The sequence below is a fragment of the Cetorhinus maximus genome, chromosome 14, assembly GCF_964194155.1.
Source record: "Cetorhinus maximus chromosome 14, sCetMax3.hap1.1, whole genome shotgun sequence".
Lineage (NCBI taxonomy): Eukaryota > Metazoa > Chordata > Chondrichthyes > Lamniformes > Cetorhinidae > Cetorhinus > Cetorhinus maximus.
Genome location: NC_135892.1, coordinates 100,144,973 through 100,162,676, shown reverse-complemented (window position 1 = coordinate 100,162,676; position 17,704 = coordinate 100,144,973). Strand labels below are relative to the sequence as shown.

General features: G+C 44.5%; 1 protein-coding gene across 6 annotated transcripts in view; it reads right to left on the bottom strand.

Moving 5' to 3' along the window:
* Nucleotides 1-17,704, bottom strand: part of rasgrp3 (RAS guanyl releasing protein 3 (calcium and DAG-regulated)) — a 79,353-nt gene that overhangs the window by 4,938 nt on the left and 56,711 nt on the right. For all 6 annotated transcript variants that reach the window (XM_078557336.1, XM_078557338.1, XM_078557339.1 and 3 more), the window contains 5 exons: nt 17,138-17,251; nt 13,484-13,599; nt 9,234-9,381; nt 5,829-5,865; nt 2,312-2,449 (listed from right to left, as the gene is read on the bottom strand). In XM_078557336.1, coding sequence (XP_078413462.1) covers nt 2,312-2,449; nt 5,829-5,865; nt 9,234-9,381; nt 13,484-13,599; nt 17,138-17,251 — 553 coding nt within the window. The remainder of the gene's footprint in view (nt 1-2,311; nt 2,450-5,828; nt 5,866-9,233; nt 9,382-13,483; nt 13,600-17,137; nt 17,252-17,704) is intronic.

The following is a 17,704-nucleotide window of genomic DNA, read 5'->3' as shown; positions in this document are numbered from 1 at the left end:
ATGGATAGTGCATTGGCTAACTAGTAGAAGACAGAGTTGGGATAAGGGGGACATTTTCAGGCTGGCATTTTCAGGATGGCAACCTGTAACTAGTGGGGTGCCACAGGGATCAGTGCTGGGGCCCAATTATTTACAATATATATTAATGACTTGGATGAGGGAAGTGAATGTACTATCACCAAGTTTGAGGATGACACAAAAATAGGTGGGAAGGCAAATGTTGAGGATGACACAAAAGAGTCTACAGAGGGATATAGACAGGTTAAGTGAGTGGGCAAAATGTGGCTGATGGAATATAATGTGGGAAAGTGTGAGGTTATGCACTTTGGTAGGAAGAATAGAGGAGCTGAATATTATTTAAATAGAAAAAGACTGCAGAAAGCTGCAGCACGGAGGGATCTGGGGGCCCTCGTGTATGAATCACAAAAAGCTAACATACAAGTTCAGCAGGTAATAGGGAAGGCAAATGGAATTTTGGCCTTTATTTCAAAGGGAATGGAGTATAAAAATAGGAAAGTCTTGCTAAATCTATACAAGACAATAATTAAACCACACCTAGAATACTGTGAACAGTTTTGGTCCCCTTATCTAAGGAAAGATATACTGGCATTGGAGGCAGTCCAAAGAAGGTTCACTAGGTTGATCCCAGGTATGGAGGAATTTTCTTATGAGGAGAGGTTGAGTAGGTTGGCCTGTACTCATTGGAGTTAAGAATGAGAGGTGACCTTATTGAAACATACAAGATTCTTAGGGGGCTTGACAGAGTGGATGCTAAGAGGTTGTTTCCCCTTGTGGGAGAGTCTAGGACCAGAGGGCATAATCTCAGAGTAAGGGGACGTCGATTTAAGACAGATGAGGAGAAATTTCTTCTCACAGAGGGTAGTGAATCTGTGGAAATTTTTAACCGTAAAGGCTGGGTCATTAAGTATATTCAAGGCTGAGATAGACAGATTTTTAATCAGGGAATCAAGGGTTATGTGGTAAAGAAACGAAAGTGGAGTTAAGAATTATCAGATCAGCCATGATCGCATTGAATGGTGGAGCAGACTCGAAGGGCTGAATGGCCTACTTCTGCTGCTACATCTTATGGACTTAGTTTTTATTTTATCCTGGGTCATCAGTCACATCATTGTAGAGGAACCCTGAACTGTGGTCAAGTAATTCCTAATGGAATGGAGATGGGGAGGTGAGAATGAAAATGTAAAGGAGAACCGTTCCCAGGCCACGCTCGTGTACTTGCTGTTGTTTCAGAGTGGCAATGTTGGAGGCCTGCAAGTGGATTGGCCACACTTTATGGTGTTTGTGGTCTACACTAGTCAGGTGTGTGACGGAATACTCTCCACTTGCCTGGGTGAATGCAGCTCCAACAACACTCAAGAAGCTCAACACCATCCAGGACAAAGCAGCCCGCTTGATTGACACCCCGTCCACAAACATTCACTCCCTCCACCACCGACGCATAATGGTAGCACTGATGCACTGCAGCAACTCACCAAGGCAACTTAGACCACTACCATCTAGAAGGACAAGGGCAGCAGACACATGGGAACACCATCACCTGGAAGTTCTCCTCCAAGCTGCTCAACATCCTGACTTGGAAATATATCACCGTTCCTTCACTGTCGCTGGGTCAAAACCCTGGAACTCCCTTCCAAACAGCACTGTGGGTGTACCTATACCACATGGACTGCAGCGGCTCAAGAAGGCAGCTCACCACCACCTTCTTGAGGGCAATTAGTGATGAGCAATAAATGCTGGCCTAGCCAGCGATGCCCACATCCCATGACTGAATTTTTTTAAATTTAGCAGGGCAGTGGGGAGAGATTGGCCAAGGAGTGAGAAAAGACTTGCTGCATCTGCTAGAATAGAATCATACGATGGTTACAGCACAGGAGGCCATTCAGCTTATCATGCCCATTCCAGCTCTCTGCAAAAGCAAAGGTTGCTAGGTTCATTAAAGTGTGACAGACACAACACAGTAGACATTACAGTTGTTGGCATGAATGGGTACATATTTAATGCATTGGTGTGACATTCTTATGTCTGCTGTGTTAGCAGTCCTATTCATACATTTAAAATAAACAAGCCAATATCTGTTTTGGAATAGTAGACAGAGGAATTTGTCTGCTAATATCACCAATAGTAATTTGCACCTTTATACATGGAACTAATCAATAATGGCTGCATCATTTAGCAGAGTAAAACTATATAGTTCACTGAAGATGGGATGAAAAAGAAGGATGAGTCACAACGCTACATCTTGCCAAGTATTCCCAATCTAACATTCCAAGAAGCATCGCAGCATTCCTACCGTTTCCACAGGACAGCGTGGCAGGGCTGTTGGGCAGGGAGCCATGGGTGTGCGGTGGTGGTGAAGTGCTCTTGCGAAGCTTCTGACATGCTAACACTAACAGGTCTTTGCACTGCTTATGGCAATTCACACCACAGTCTACAGGACAAGAAGGGTAAGAGTTACACAGAATGACTGACAGTGTCCTCAAAGGAGCCCAATGTGAGCACGCTCAACTCTTGGGTCAGAATCACTGAGCTGAAAAGCTAGCGCAGTAGTTACTCCGTTACAATGCCCCCCGTTGTTAATTAACTAGAATGAAGTGTCAATCCGCTGGCCTCATTTTCCTTTTTCCAATTCTAGGGCAATTACTAATTACATGGAACCCCTCAACCTCCACAACCTCACTTTGTCTTAATAAGACTATTTCAATTCAGTTTGGGGATGTCTTTGTTTGGGCAATGGTGGGCATGTGGGCACCGTTTGCCTGTCAATTGCTTTCCATCAATGGGTGTGGACTTGCACAAGGACAAGTCATTGTGATGGGCGAGCAAAACTGCAGGGAGACCCGGCAACCAGGTTACATCCTGCAGGGCAACATCGACACTTCAGGTGACAACCCGCACTGCTTTAACGTTCAATGGCAATTTCCAAGTAACTTCCTTGAGTAGTGGCGGAAGAACTGATACAGACATCAGACCTCTGCTGTGAAGAACAGCTTTTCCAAGCTGTACAGGAAGGGACAGTGCTCTTCATTCGAAGAGGCATTGATAATTACTAAGCTCTGCACAAGCTAAACAATACACTTCCATCATTGCGCACAAGGAATGAGATGCAACAGGAAGCATATTTGTTGCGATATGAATAAAGTCAACAGTCTCAATATTAAATCCACTTACCCAACCCACCCAATCACAAACGGCAGGAAATGGAGCTGAAATTGTTAATGAGGTTCTGCCATTAAGTTGGACAAGAGCTCTGCATACCCAGCCTTCAGGGTCTTTGAGTCATTTTTAGCCTCCCTCCCTGTAAATACTGGGGCCCTATATATCACATTTTTTTTTCTATTCATTCATGGGATGTGGGCTTCACTGACTGGGCCAACATTTATTGTCCATCCCTAGTTGTCCTTGAGAAGGTGGTGGTGAGCTGCCTTCTTGAACCGCTGCAGTCCATGTGGTGTAGGTACATCCACAGCGCTTTTAGGGAGGGAGTTCCAGGATTTTGACCCAGCCACAGTGAAGGAATGGTGATATATTTCCAAATCAGGATAGTAAGTGACTTGGAGGGGAACTTACAGGTAGTGGTGGTCCCATCTATCTGCTGCCCTTGACCTTCTAGGTGGTAGCGGTCATGGGTTTGGAAGGTGCTGCCAAAGAAGTCTTGGAGAGTTCCTGAAGTGCATCTTGTATATGGTATGCATTGCTGCTACTGTGCATCAGTGCTGGAGGGAGTGAATGTGGTACCAATCAACCAGGCAGCTTTGTCCTGGACGGTGTCAAGCTTCTTCAGTGTTGTGGGAGCTGCACTCATCCAGGTAAGTGGGGAGTATTCCATCACACTCCTGACTTGTGCCTTGTAGATGGTGGACAGACTTTGGGGAGTCAGGAGGTGAGTTACTCACTGCAGGATTCCTAGCCTCTGAGCTGCTCTTGTAACCACAGTATTTATATGGCTAGTCTAGTTCAGTTTCTGGTCAATGGTAACTCCCAGGATGTTGATACTGGGGGATTCAGTGATGGTAATACCAGTGAACATCAAGGGGCGATGGTTGGATTCTCTCTTGTTGGAGATGGTCATTGCCTGACACTTGTGTGGCGCGAATGTTACTTGCCACTTGTCAGCCCAAGCCTGGATATTGTCCAGGTCTTGCTGCATTTGGACATGGCTGCTTCAGTATCTGAGGATTTGTGAATGGTGCTGAACATTGTGCAATCATCAGCGAACATCCCCACTTCTGACCTTATGATGGAAGGAAGGTCATTGATGAAGCAGCTGAAGATGGTTGGGCCGAGGACACTACCCTGAGGAACTCCTGCAGTGATGTCCTGGAGCTGAGAAGACTGACCTCCAACAACTACAACCATCTTCCTTTGTGCTAGGTATGACTCCAACCAGGTGAGAGTTTTCTCCCTGATTCTCATTGACTCCAGTTTAGTTAGGGCTCCTTGATGCCACACTTGGTCAAATGTGGCCTTGATGTCAAGGGCAATCACTCTCACCTCACCTCGGGAGTTCAGCTCTTTTATCCATGTTTGAACCAAGGCTGTAATGAGGTCAGGAGCTGAGTGGCCCTGGCAGAACCTAAACTGAGTGTCAGTGAGCAGGTTATTGCTAAGCAAGTGCCGCTTGATAGCACTGTTGATGACCCCTTCCATTACTTTACTGATGATTGAGAGTAGACTGATTGGGGGTGGGTGGGAGGGGGGCAGTGGCGGTGTAGTAATTGGCTGGGTTGGATTTGTCCTGCTTTTTGTGTACAGGACATACCTGGGCAATTTTCCACATAGCCGGGTAGATGCCAGTGTTGTAGCTGTACTGGAACAGCTTGGCTAGGGGCGCGACAAGTTCTGGAGCACAAGTCTCCAGCAGTAGAAGCAGAAAATTGTCAGGGCCCATAGCCTGTGCAGTATTTGAAGAGAGGATGCTCAGCTTAATAACTTTATTGAGATAATCCTACAACTGGCACAGTTTCCATTCATGGGGAGGGTGGGTACTGATGATACTGAAGCCTTTTCTCGTCCTCCTTTTCTCATACACTGGGCCTGTTCTGCAGCTCAGCTGGTGGAGGTGAAGACTGACCCACGGTAGGTATCTTCTGTGTGAGCGTTTGCAGTCAGGAGTCTGCTTTCAAATTGGAATTTTCACATGGGAGAGAAACCAGTGAGTGATGTGGTTGGTGGCGTGAAAATATCACAGGTACTCTTTGCTGTTTTATTAATCTGATAAATTGAATCACGCCATTGTACCACCTACAAAAAGTGCTGCTTCAACTCTCCAAGCCTCCTTCGACAGCACTTCCTAAACCAGCAGCCTCTACCACCCAGAAGGACAAGGGCAGCTGAAGCATGGTAACACCACACCTGCAAGTTCCAGTCCAGGCCACAGACCATCCTGAATTGGAATTCCATCGACATTCCTTCACTGTTGCTAGGTCAAAATCCTGGAATTCTCTTATCGACACTGTGGGTGTACCTACAGTAGATAGACTGCGGCAGTTTGAGAAGGTGGCTCACCAGCAATAAGGCATGGGCAACAAATGTTGGTCTTGTCAGCGATGCCCACATCCCGTGAAAACAAAAAAAAAGCGACACGGCCATGTCTCCATTACCTTTCACAGAAATGAAAGAGTTCTAAAAACATGATAGCTAGCGCAGTAACAATTCTGACTTTACGTTCAGTCTTAGCAAACTGGCAGACTGTTTTCTGAGGGCTGAATTACAAGAACACCCAGATCCCTTAGCTCTGTATCCCTAAAACTTCCTTTGCCTACTCGAACACAATAGGTGCCTAAAACAAAGAGCAAGTTCTTATTTACCTTTACACTTGTATCCCTGTTTGATTAGACCCCAGAGCTGCAGAGAGAACAAAAGAATGTTAGTGATCTGGGAAGGAAATCGGAAGAAGGTGAAGTAATGAAAGAGGAAGGCACAGGGGCCTGTTGCAGCGCAAACAGGATGTAGCTGTTCACAACACCCTTCCTGTCAGATAGAGAAGGGAATCATTATTTCAGACCTGTGTCAGTCACCATGCAACACTGCTTTCAAAATTCACTCTGAGCGGGGCAAAGTCAAGAAGGGTCAATGGATTAAATAAAAACTCAGTGACAAACTCATCTCAGTGAAGTATCCACATTGGGCTGGGCGAAGCTGGGGGACATGACTGAGCCACATTTTACATCCCAGCTGCTTATCTGTTTTGTACCAGAGTGCAGCTGTTTCCATTAAGATGCACCATGAAAACAGCTCAATTATTGTTTGCTTCACTCCCAACGATAGAGCAAAAAAAAAAGAGGGTTGCATACAGCAGCTGAGGCTAAAGACACCCAGCAGAGTGTCAGAGTGCCATCGCAATGAATCAACTTGGTCAGTAACTTTGTAACGTGTTGTTCTACAAATTCTGCCAGCATGTCATCTGACAACAGGGAAACAGCAAACAATTTTTGACAGGGTCAGCATCCCTTTAAAGCAGCAGAGAGGGGTTTGAATCCCAGCCCTCATGCACCTAGTCTGATTAAGCTTGTCTGCTGTGTCACACAGCGTATCCATTGACCTAATACATCCTGCTTCAGGGACATGCGCAGTGTGACCAATGGCCAAGACTGTGGTCTAACCTTTGGGGGACAGTGCAGGAAACTTGAATTAGCTTTTGGGTGCTTGCTTAATGATCGCTACTCCTCAGAGTTCCTAATGTAGTCACGTTGATTAGGGGGGGGTTGTGGGTGAGGGGTTTTCAAGTGAAAGCCAGGCACTTCTCAATTGTAAAAATCGGAGGAAATGTCAGCTTTAGGCCATTTTCACATGGTGTCCAGTTGGGAGCAGCATTGGTAGAATGTGACAATATACCTTGTGTTAGTTATATCAAATAGGGAGAGACTTCAGTTATCTGGGTAGATTGGAGAAACTGGGATTGTTCTGCTTAAAGAGAAGGTCGTGAGGAGATGATAGTGGTGTTCCAAATTATGAGGGGTCTAGTCAGAGTAGATAGGGAGAAACCGCTGCCATTGGCAGAAGGGTTGAGAACCAGAGGACACCAATTGAAGGGGATTGGCAATGGAAGCAATGGCAACATGAGGAAAAACTATTCTTTTTATGCAAAGTGGTTAGGATCTGGAATGCTCTGCCTGAGAGTGTGGTGCAGGCAGATTCAATTGTGGCTTTCGAAAAGGAAATGGATAAGCACCTGAAGAGAAACAAAATTGGTGAGCTACAGGGAAAGGGTGGGGCAGTGGGATTAACAGAGTTGCCCTTGCAGAGAGTCAGCATGGACTCGATGGGCTGAATGGCATCTTTCTGCCCTATGACAATTCTTATGAACCATAGAACACTACAGCACGGAAAACAGGCCATTCGGCCCTTCTAGTCTGTGCTGAAATATTATTCCGCTAGTCCCATTGACCTGCACCTAGTCCATAACCCTCCAGACCTCTCCCATCCATGTATCTATCTAACTTACTCTTAAAACTTAAGAGTGAGCCCGCATTTACCATGTCAGATGGTAGCTCGTTCCACACTCTCACCACTCTCTGAGTGAAGAAGTTCCCCCTAAACCTTTCCCCTTTCACCCTAAAGCCATGTCCTCTCGTGTTTATTTCTCCTAATCTAAGTGGAAAGAACCTACTCGCATTTACTCTGTCTATACCCCTCACAATTTTGTAAACTTCTATCAAATCTCCCCTCATTCTTCTATGCTCCAAGGAATAAAGTCCTAACCTGTTTAATCTTTCCCTGTAACTCAACTCCTTAAGACCCAGCAACATCCTAGTAAATCTTCTCTGCACTCTCTCAATCTTACTGATAACCTTCCTGTAGTTAGGCGACCAGAACTGCACACAATACTCCAAAGTTGGCCTCACCAATGTCTTATACAACCTCACCATAACATCCCAACTCCTGTACTCAATACTTTGATTTATGAAGGCCAGTATGCCAAAAGCTTTCTTTACAACCCTGTCTACCTGTGATGCCACTTTCAGGGAATTATGTATCTGAACTCCCAGATCCCTTTGTTCCTCCGCACTCCTCAGTGCCCTACCATTTACTGTGTGTGTCCTACCTTGGTTTGACCTTCCAAAACGTAACACCTCACACTTTTATGTTTATAACTCTTCATTTTGAAGTTAGGTCTACAAGCTTTATTTTCGAAATGGTGGCTGGTCACTTCTGGAGAAAGATTAGGGTTAACACCCGTACAGTCAGGTTTGCTAAAGCATCATCTACCTTTTATAATATTCTCCATTATGGTGAATTCAATGCTATGTCAAATTCCACATTTAGGGACAGCAGAACATTGAACAGGGGGCCGGTTAACTCTAATGGCTAGGTGGCTAGTATGTGGCTCACAATGACACCAAGTGTGTGGGTTCAATTCCCGTTTCGTCTGAGATAGGCTTGGGACCAGCCCTGCCCCTGAGAGTGGAAGGCAATTGACAAACCATCACTGATAAACACTGCCAAGAAAAATAACTCAGGACGAAGCATCAGCAGACAATGAGTGAAGCCTTTGGCCAGAACACACATGGAATGGAACAGAGGAACATTTAATATGAAAATATCTGGACTCATGAGGTTCACTCTACGGGTCAGTAATTTGATTCTTTGGAGTCATAGGACTTTTCTCTTATGAAAGCATTTTATGAAGTCACGCTGCTGCAGTGCCACCTCTGAATCTCAGCTTTACATCGTGTCAGATGCTTGAAAATCTAACTGATCATCGTTTTTTTTGCTGTTTTCTTCATTTATCTCCTTCCAAAACCCAGTGGAGTTGAGCCAGGCCTGGATCGCATTCCAGGCCCAACCCTAGCTGGCCTCAACAGCAGCAGGTCAATATGGAAACGCCTAGAGATAGGTGCACGGCCCATAGCCCACAGGAGAACATCAGTAGGTGTTATCTCAAATCCAATAATGTATGATGGAAGAGATAGGAAGACAACCAACCTTGCAGGAATTGTCTCATTTTTGCAGTGTCCTTTACTGGTCCCTGAAGTCTAATGTGGACTCTTTCCCATGCACCACAGGCCTAGTTATAAAGGACATCCAGATTTGGCAGGTCTGAGTTTCGATGCAGATTTTCCACCCTTCTTACAAAATATCAGTGCAGATTTGTGACGGTTGATTAACATTACAAATTGCATTCAGGAAATGAAACAGTCAAAGGAAAGCATCCAGGTGGAACTATTCCTTGGTAACAGTGCATTTAGGGCATTCTCACTGGGAGTACTTACAAATCCTGCACAGTGCTCACAGAAGGTGGGTTTGAGGTATGTCATCTCTTGAAAGTTGTGAATGAAGCCCTGTCCCATTTTGCACTGGAGCTGAGAATTGGCCCGCAGGAAATAGGCCATCATTTCATCTTTACTGATCCGGCCATCCCTATTAAGTGCAGAGGGAAAAAAGTATATTTTTAATCATTGCACAATCCCTGGAAAAACAAAACAATAATTAAAATGCAAAATTAAGAAAATGACAAATTAATTGAACTTCCGTAAAATGAAGAAAAATAAAAAGTAAGATGGTAAGAAGTAATGTTTTCATTTGTAAATATAACTTGCATAAATATCAGAAAAGAACTCCCTGTCGTACCATAGAATCACAGAATGGTTACAACACAGAAGAAGGGGAGTTGATGGTGAAGTGGTATTGTTGCTGGACTAGTGAGACCCAGGGTAATGCTCTGGGGGCCGGGGTTCGAAACCCCCCAGGGCAGATGGTGGAATTTGAATTCAATAAAAATCTGGAATTAAAAGTCTTAATGATGACCATTGTTGATTGTTGTAAAAACTCATCTGGCTCACTAATGCCCTTTAGGGAAGGAAATCTGCCATCCTCACCCTGTCTTACCATGACAATGACCCATGACACTGCGTAGACAAAGTCCCACCTTCACACTGAGGATACATTACCACTGTGCTAAATGGGCATCCATGAGGTGCTGTGGGCCATCAGCAGCAACAGAATTGTACTCAACCACAATCTGCAACCACATGGCCTGGCATATCCCCCACTCTACCAGTACCAGCAAGCCAGGGGATCAACCCTGGCTCAATGAAGAGTGCAAGGGGGCATGCCAGGAGCAGCACCCGGCATACCTAAAAGTGAGGTGTTAGCCTGGTGAAGCTATAAAACAGGACTACTTGCGTGCCAAATAGCGTAAGCAGCAAGTGATAGACAGAGCTAAGTGATCCCACAAGCAACGGATCAGATCTAAGCTCTGCAGTCCTGCCACACCCAGTCGTGAATGGTGGTGGACAACTGTCTCAACTCCTCCAATCTAAGTAACTGAAGCGTGAAACCATTCTTGTGAATCTTGTGTGCACTCTCTCCAATGTCTTCACATCTTTCCTAAATTATGGGATTCAGAGGCAATACTCTACTTGAGGCCGAACCAGTGCTTTATACAAGTCTAACATAACCTCCTTGTTCTTGTACTCTATGCTTCTATTAAAGCTTAGAATACTCTACGCTTTATTAATCGCTCTCTCAACCTGTCCTGCCAATTCAATGACTTATGTACATATATACCCAGGTCCCTCTGCTCATGCACCCCTTTAGAGTTGTATCTTTTATTTTATATTATCTCTCCTCATTCTTCCTACCAAAATGAATCACTTCACACTTCTCCGCACTGAATTTCATGTCCACCCATTCAACCAATTTGTCTATGTCCTTTTGAAGTTCTACACTATCCTCCTCAGGATTCACAATGCTTCCAAGTTTCATATCATCAGCAAATTTTGAAATTGTACCCTGTAGGTCATTAATCGTTATCAGGGAAAGTAAGCATCTGAACATCAATCCCTGTGGAACTCCACTACAAATCTTCTCCCAGTCTGAAAAACATCCATTAACCAGTGTTCTCTGTTTCCTGCCACTCAGCCGATTTTGTATCCATGTTGCTACTGTCCCTTTTATTCCATGAGCTATAACTTTGCTCAGAAGTCTGTTGTGCGGCACTGTATCAAATACCTTTTGGAAGTCTATGTATACCACATAGACAGCATTACCCTCATCCACCCTCTCTGGTACCTTTCAAACAAATTCCAGAATGATATTTTCCATTTCACAGCATCACATGGCCTCTCGGAACAAGAATATCAATTTAATCTTAATTGGTTGAAAGTTAGCAGCAAATGATACTGTGGGCCAATGCTACTAAGAATACATTGAGATTTTCCAGTTAGGAACCTTGTAGCTAACAGCTGGAGCATAGTTTTAGCTTGATTCAAATCCAAGGTACAGAGGTCAAAGGTCCATCTAAAACTCAAGATCAGTATCACACAACAGGATGACAACCAATGACTCAAAGACCTTTTGACCAGTGAACTGGCCACTGGGTCACAACATGCTGGGTTCCATACCTCTGCTACAAGGCCACCTGCAAGCGAGGTATGAAAATGGTGGACATTGCCACTGACAGCTGGGAAACAGTTGCCAATGACTATGACCTTGGGAAGCGGAGAGGCATTGGAAAAGGCAAGGTGAAACAGAAAGCTCAGATGGCTGAGAAGAGGGCCCAGAGAAAACAGAGGCCAGCAAATCATGCACTTTCTTTGCTCACTGTCTTCCTCTACAGAAAATACGCCAGAGATTGCCATGTCAGAGTGGAGATACTGAGCCATAATAGGGGATGTTTAACACAGAGTTGACCACCATGGCACAAAGCATCATCTGACAAGACGGAAGGCTGCCAACAAATGCATTTACCCATTAATGATTGGACAATCCTGCTGCCTTATTTAAAAGGGTTTAACACTATTGGCAGTAAGATTAAATGGCATCATTAGGTGTGACTATGGGCGTGATTTTAACCCCACCTCCATGGTAGAAACCAAGCAGGGGGGGCATTTGAAATGGCGCAATTAGCCACTTTGGAACTGACAGGTTATAATTTTCGCCAGCTCCCTCGCACAGGCAGCAAGGACACTCGTCCAAACATAACTGGATCATTTTTAACATTTGCCTTCGTTGGGTTCCAACAGCAATTTCAATGGTCTAAACAGGAACTGGCAGCAAGTTTAACATCAGGCCCACCCAGCAGCAAAGATTGGGGGCAGAGCCTCAGGAAAGGATGTTTAACATGTTATTTTGCTGCTCTTCCAGCCCCCTTAATATTTGCATAAAGAAAAACATGTATTTTAGGAAGGTTAGCTGAAGTGTCTACCCATCAATTGCTAGTTGCCTTTTGAAGGGAACGGAGAGGTGAGTTAAGAGTTAACCACATTGGTCTGGAACCGGACTCACATATAGACCAGAAAGGATAAGGACAATAGGTTTTCTTCCCGAAAAGGACATCATTGAATTAGTTGGATTTTTGCTACAATCTGACAGCTTCATGGTCACTGATATGAGCTTTTGTTTAAAGAGACCGAATTGAAATTTTCAATCTGCTGTGGTGAAATTTGAACTCATATTCACCGAGTTATCAGTTTCGGCCTCTGTCATTCAAAAGGCAACTAGGGATTGATGGACAATAAATTCTGACCCTACCAGTGATGCCCATTTGGCAAGAATAAATGATTTTTAAAAATTACTCCAAAGACTCAAAATTCAAAGTGAAAACACCATTGCAGTAGAGCTCGTTTTCAAGGGAAATATTGGTCGGAAAAAGGCCGAATAGACAATGAAGATTGGATGAGATTTAGAAGGGCAATTCATGTAGAGAACATGGAAGTCATTGTCAAGGAGGAGGTATTAGAGAAATTGGATAGGATAAAAATGGGTAATGAGGAGAGATTTAAAGGGTTGGCAGTGCTCCAAGTAGAAAAGTCACCTGGTCCAAATTGAATGCATCGTACTTTCCTGAGGGGAGTAAGGATGAAAAATGGCAGAGGATCACAATCTTCCAATCCTCCTTAGGTATGGGAATGGTGACAGAGGACTGGCAGCTTGCACCATTGTCTAAGATAGGGGAGAGGGATAAATGCAGCAACTACAGATCAGTCTTCCTAACACCTTCAGGTCTCTGGATTACTAGTCCAGTGACATAACCACTAGACAACAAACCCCTCTAGTGAACGACATGGTAATCTTCACATGAAAGATTCAATTGTTTACAAAAACCCTTTGACTGGTAAGAGCTTTGTTTGTTTGAAACATTTGTTATCTTCAACCTTGTTCTGTTAACTTCTTCAGACTGTTAACAATTACGATTTTAGAGAGGTTTGTGAAACAGAGTCAATTTCTATCTTATGACTGCTCAATAGATTAAAGTGTCTTTCTTTTCTGGTGAGAGGTGGCTGCATTAAGGATGCAGTAAGAAACCCTCTTGCAAAGGGTAATGGCTCTGAGCAGGAGAGTTGAGAGTTGTATAGGAAAAGATTCGTAGTTAGGGACAGTCTTTCCACTGTGGACTGTGACTGTGTGAAGTCGTCCCATTTAAAGGGTGAGTGCATCGTAATCTACGAGCAGTTACAGCAGTTAAATAAGCAAAGAGAAATACAATGTAGCAATTTGCCCACCCAGCTCTTGCACTTACTGATCTTTATCCAACACACAGAAGGAATCCAAGAATGGGAAGTTGGCGGTTATGCTTTCAAAGTTCTCCTGGGAGATGTAACCGTCATGATCGTGGTCGTAGTTCCTAAATACAGACTAAAAACTCTAATAAGCTTTCAGCAGAGACAAGAGCAAACAAATAAAAAGGAAACAATACAACGCAAACGCACCAGCTTCTTAATAAAATGGCTGATAAAAACAATGGGTGGAATTTTACGGCCCCTCCTGCCAGCAGGAGCTTCCGGTCCTGCCGAAGTCAATGGACTTTGGAATGGCTCACCGCACTTTACAGCCCCAGTGAAACTCTGCCCAATGGAGGTCAAGCTTGATAATATGGCTCAATTCTCAGAGAAAGTCCGTACATTTTCAAGAAGTACTTGGAGAAGTTCAATACTGTCCTTATACTGCATCAGAGTGCACCGCTGGCAACACTTCTGCGGCCATTCCAATTAAAATTTCACTCAGATACTGCAACAGGTCAGATCTGCAACACAAGACCACGTCTAGGGTAAGTGTTCAGTCTGAGGTGAGGCCGTCAGGGGAAATCAAGAGTTTAGTGAAGGGGCTATACCAAGCCACAACCAGAAAATAAAACATCAGATGAGACAATCCATCTCCTTTCCTGTTGCTCTCCACCCTCAGCAACATTGCGCTGCAGAGTAGGATACCCGTCCACTCACTGAGTAGCGTGGGGCATGTAAAAGGGACTGAAAGAGGGTGTCAGTCATTTCCATAGAAAACAAAAATGGATGGATTGTGGGAGATGGTTAAATCTTCACTGTTTACATAAGCCATTTTGAAAAGGAAACTAGGTAGACAACCAGAGGTCCTGAGAATGTCTAATATTAAATATTTATATATATCAGATATATAAAGATGCTTTTTCCCTTATCTAACACACAATGGCTTAGAAATTGGTTTGTACCAGCTGAAAAACTCGGTACAGGATTTGATACCTACCCTGGAACTGGTAGGCCCGATGCCCATCCAACATTGGGTCTCGGGCCTCATTTACTAACAAGCCACAGATGCCTATGGGGCAGCTTGCTGGTGAAGACCATTAGAATTTGGGGTCACTGCCGGTGGCATGGGTGGGTCTTAAGAATGAGTTGACCGAGAGAGGGGAATGAGCAGCAGTGGGAGTGGGGGGTACTGAGGATCCAGGTTCTGTTCAAGACAAACTGGTTTCAGGCATGAACTCCAGGCATCTTTTTTGGTTCCAAAACCAATATGGTGGGTGGAACACCTCCAGCCTGCCATATTGGATGCTTCTGAATCCTTATTGCACCAGTAAAAGGGGCACAGCATCTCACATTTCTAGGCCAGTATACCTCCCAATCGCTACACGTACAGTTGACACTAGTTAATGGGGGGTTTGTTTGGTCGTACAGAACACGAGTATTGCTGAAAAAGAGACATGTCAAAGCTTTCCATCATCAGGACAATTCGCAAGAATGGCTGAAATAGGGCACAAAGGATCCTGCGGGATAATGGATCATTTTGCACTGTATATCGTGCCAACTCATGAATGGGCCTAAGGCTACCACTTTCGGCCCAGTCTACCTCAGATTACCTGGAGGTATCTCAAAAATTTGAGCAACACGTGAAGCTAACTGTTTCATGCTGCTACTATGCAGTAACAACATGAGTGGTATTTGCTACTAACGGGATGCTGCCATCAAGCCAAAAAGACGTTCTGCCTATCACACAAACGAGTAACATGGTATATGAATTTTAATGCCAGTGTAATGCTATGTCTGTAGGCCGTATGTCCCAAAGACTAGTGAATCGTATCAAACAGCATGTACCAGCTGCTGTTCGCAACAGGCAAGGTACAGGCCGTACACAACCAGCCTGTGCTTCCAAAACTCAAAACACAGAGTTCAACATTAGAGGCGATTTCACTATTGGACATCATTTGCTAAATAATCCTCAATGTGCTAAGAATTACGCTAACAACCAATTTAAGAATGTCAGTGGGCTCGCAGTGTGGAGCATTTGCATGTCCTGGAAGCTAAATATATTAATACACAAGGCCCTGTTCTTTGCAGACAGGAAGAACATGTACACACATTGCGCCTGTTTCAGCTAAACAAAATAAGTGACAGCCATTCGCTGACTCATTCCTCAGGGCAATGCCTTGACCAATCAGGTCATTCTCCATGGCAGTGCCTCTACCAATCAGAGTGCACTTGCCAATCAATTAGCATTCTCTTCACATACAGTATAAATTGTTGTTTTCCCCTCACATTGGTATTCTTGCAAAGTGTCCTAATGAATGCAAGACTAAAAGCATCGACTTGTCTCTTTTGTCAGCAATTGTTAATGGAGTCAGAGCTGAAAGCAGATATTTTTCAGGTGATATGATAAAATCACTATTAATGAGTATGGTTTATTATTATAGGATTCCAAATGTGTTGAACAGTTAATACTAGCTTGAAATATCCATTGTACTCACTAATGAATTTGTTTTCCAGGCAACCCAATGGGTCAATGGATCACCCAGGTTACCGAGTCCTACAGACCAGGGACTGGATTTTCAATCAGGGATCAGGAACTGGACATGGGAGCAAGTTCTGGATCCCAATTCCACGTGGCGTGCTTCAGGCACATCCACCACACGCTTCAGTACTCCAGCTGGGTGGGGGAGCTCCAGCCGGATGGGGGAGGGCTCACTGTTCAATCGGCGAAGCAGTGATGGTGACTTTACTTTATGTTTTAAAAAGGCACAGCTGCCTGGCAGCCGTGACTTGGTGTTATGGGTCTGGGATGTGGGAGGGGGGTGTCCCTCATGTCCATTGGCAACCCACAACCCCCCCCACCCTCAAATCCTGAACCCACCACATTGGAGATTCCAGTCAACGTGGGAACCGGGCCTTTAATAGGCCCTATAATTAAATTTAATTGGCCTCAGTAGGCTCCCCACCACTGGGCGCTACAATTCATCACATCGTTCTCGGGGTAGTAAGACAGAGGGGCAGAGAAATTAGCAAAGCTTTCCACTCCTGATCACAAACCAGCTATCGAGAAGCGAGAGCGAGTGGTGATGCCCTAAACTCTGGAATTCCCTCTCTAAACCTTTCTGCCTCTCTACCAAACTCTCCTCCTTCAAGACACGCCTTACAACCTAACTCTTTGACTCAGCTTTTAACACCTGTCCTAATATCTCCTGATGTGGTTCGGTGTCAAATTTTGTTTGATAACGTCCTCATGAAGTGCCTTGGGGACTTTAAAATGCTATATAAATGCAAGTTGTTGCTGATTATCGAATCAGGCTCAAACATGTGCCGTTCAGCTCCTCTCCCCCCACCAGGCCGATGCTCATTGCCTTGGTTCACACAAGAATAGATCCCTGGAGAGCTGTGGTAAATACAGACTGATACCGCAGCACCTTTAGGAGTCTAGGAGACCCAGTCACGTCCCAACAGAAGGATTTGCATCCCTGAAAAATATTCCTCCCGGCTTAGAATAGGAGCGCTGATCCGCTTCAGATCCTCAACAAGGAATTGTGTATCTGAACTCTATTCATCAGTAGATTCTACAACCAACACGGTAACGTAGATGTAAACTTACACTTAAACTGATACTAAGTATGAGAGCTTTCCTGAAACTGTTGTCTTTTAAATACACTTACATCGACCATCTTGCGGATATGTTTATTGATGACAGTGGGATCTGGCTTCGGTGTCAATCCAGGTGCCCAATCTACAAGTGCCACATGTTTGTTCGGGGTGGTAGGGGTGCTGGGCTGCAAACACAATACGTCAAATTCATCCCAATGCAGTGCATTACAGTACATTGTATTATATAGTGTTTCAGCACAGAAACAGGGCATTCAACACAAGCACTTTGCTCCATGCAATCTTCCCCCCCCCCCCCGCCACCTGACTGCATCTCACCCGCAGTCAACATATCCTTTTATTCCTTTCTCCCTCGTGCACTTATTTCCCTTCCCCTTCTAACTATGGTCACTGTAACATCATTAAACTACACTCATGTGGCAACACAGCCTCGTTTACTTAATACAACAGCAAAATGCCGCAAATGCAGGTGTAACATGTCATTGACCATCTTTGATGGATGCAGGTACAACATGTCTTTGGTCTGAAACTCTTTCTCTCTCCACAGATGCTGCCTGGCCTGCCGAGTATTTCCAGCATCTTTCGTTTTAATTCCAGACATATGCGACACTCTGCTCTAC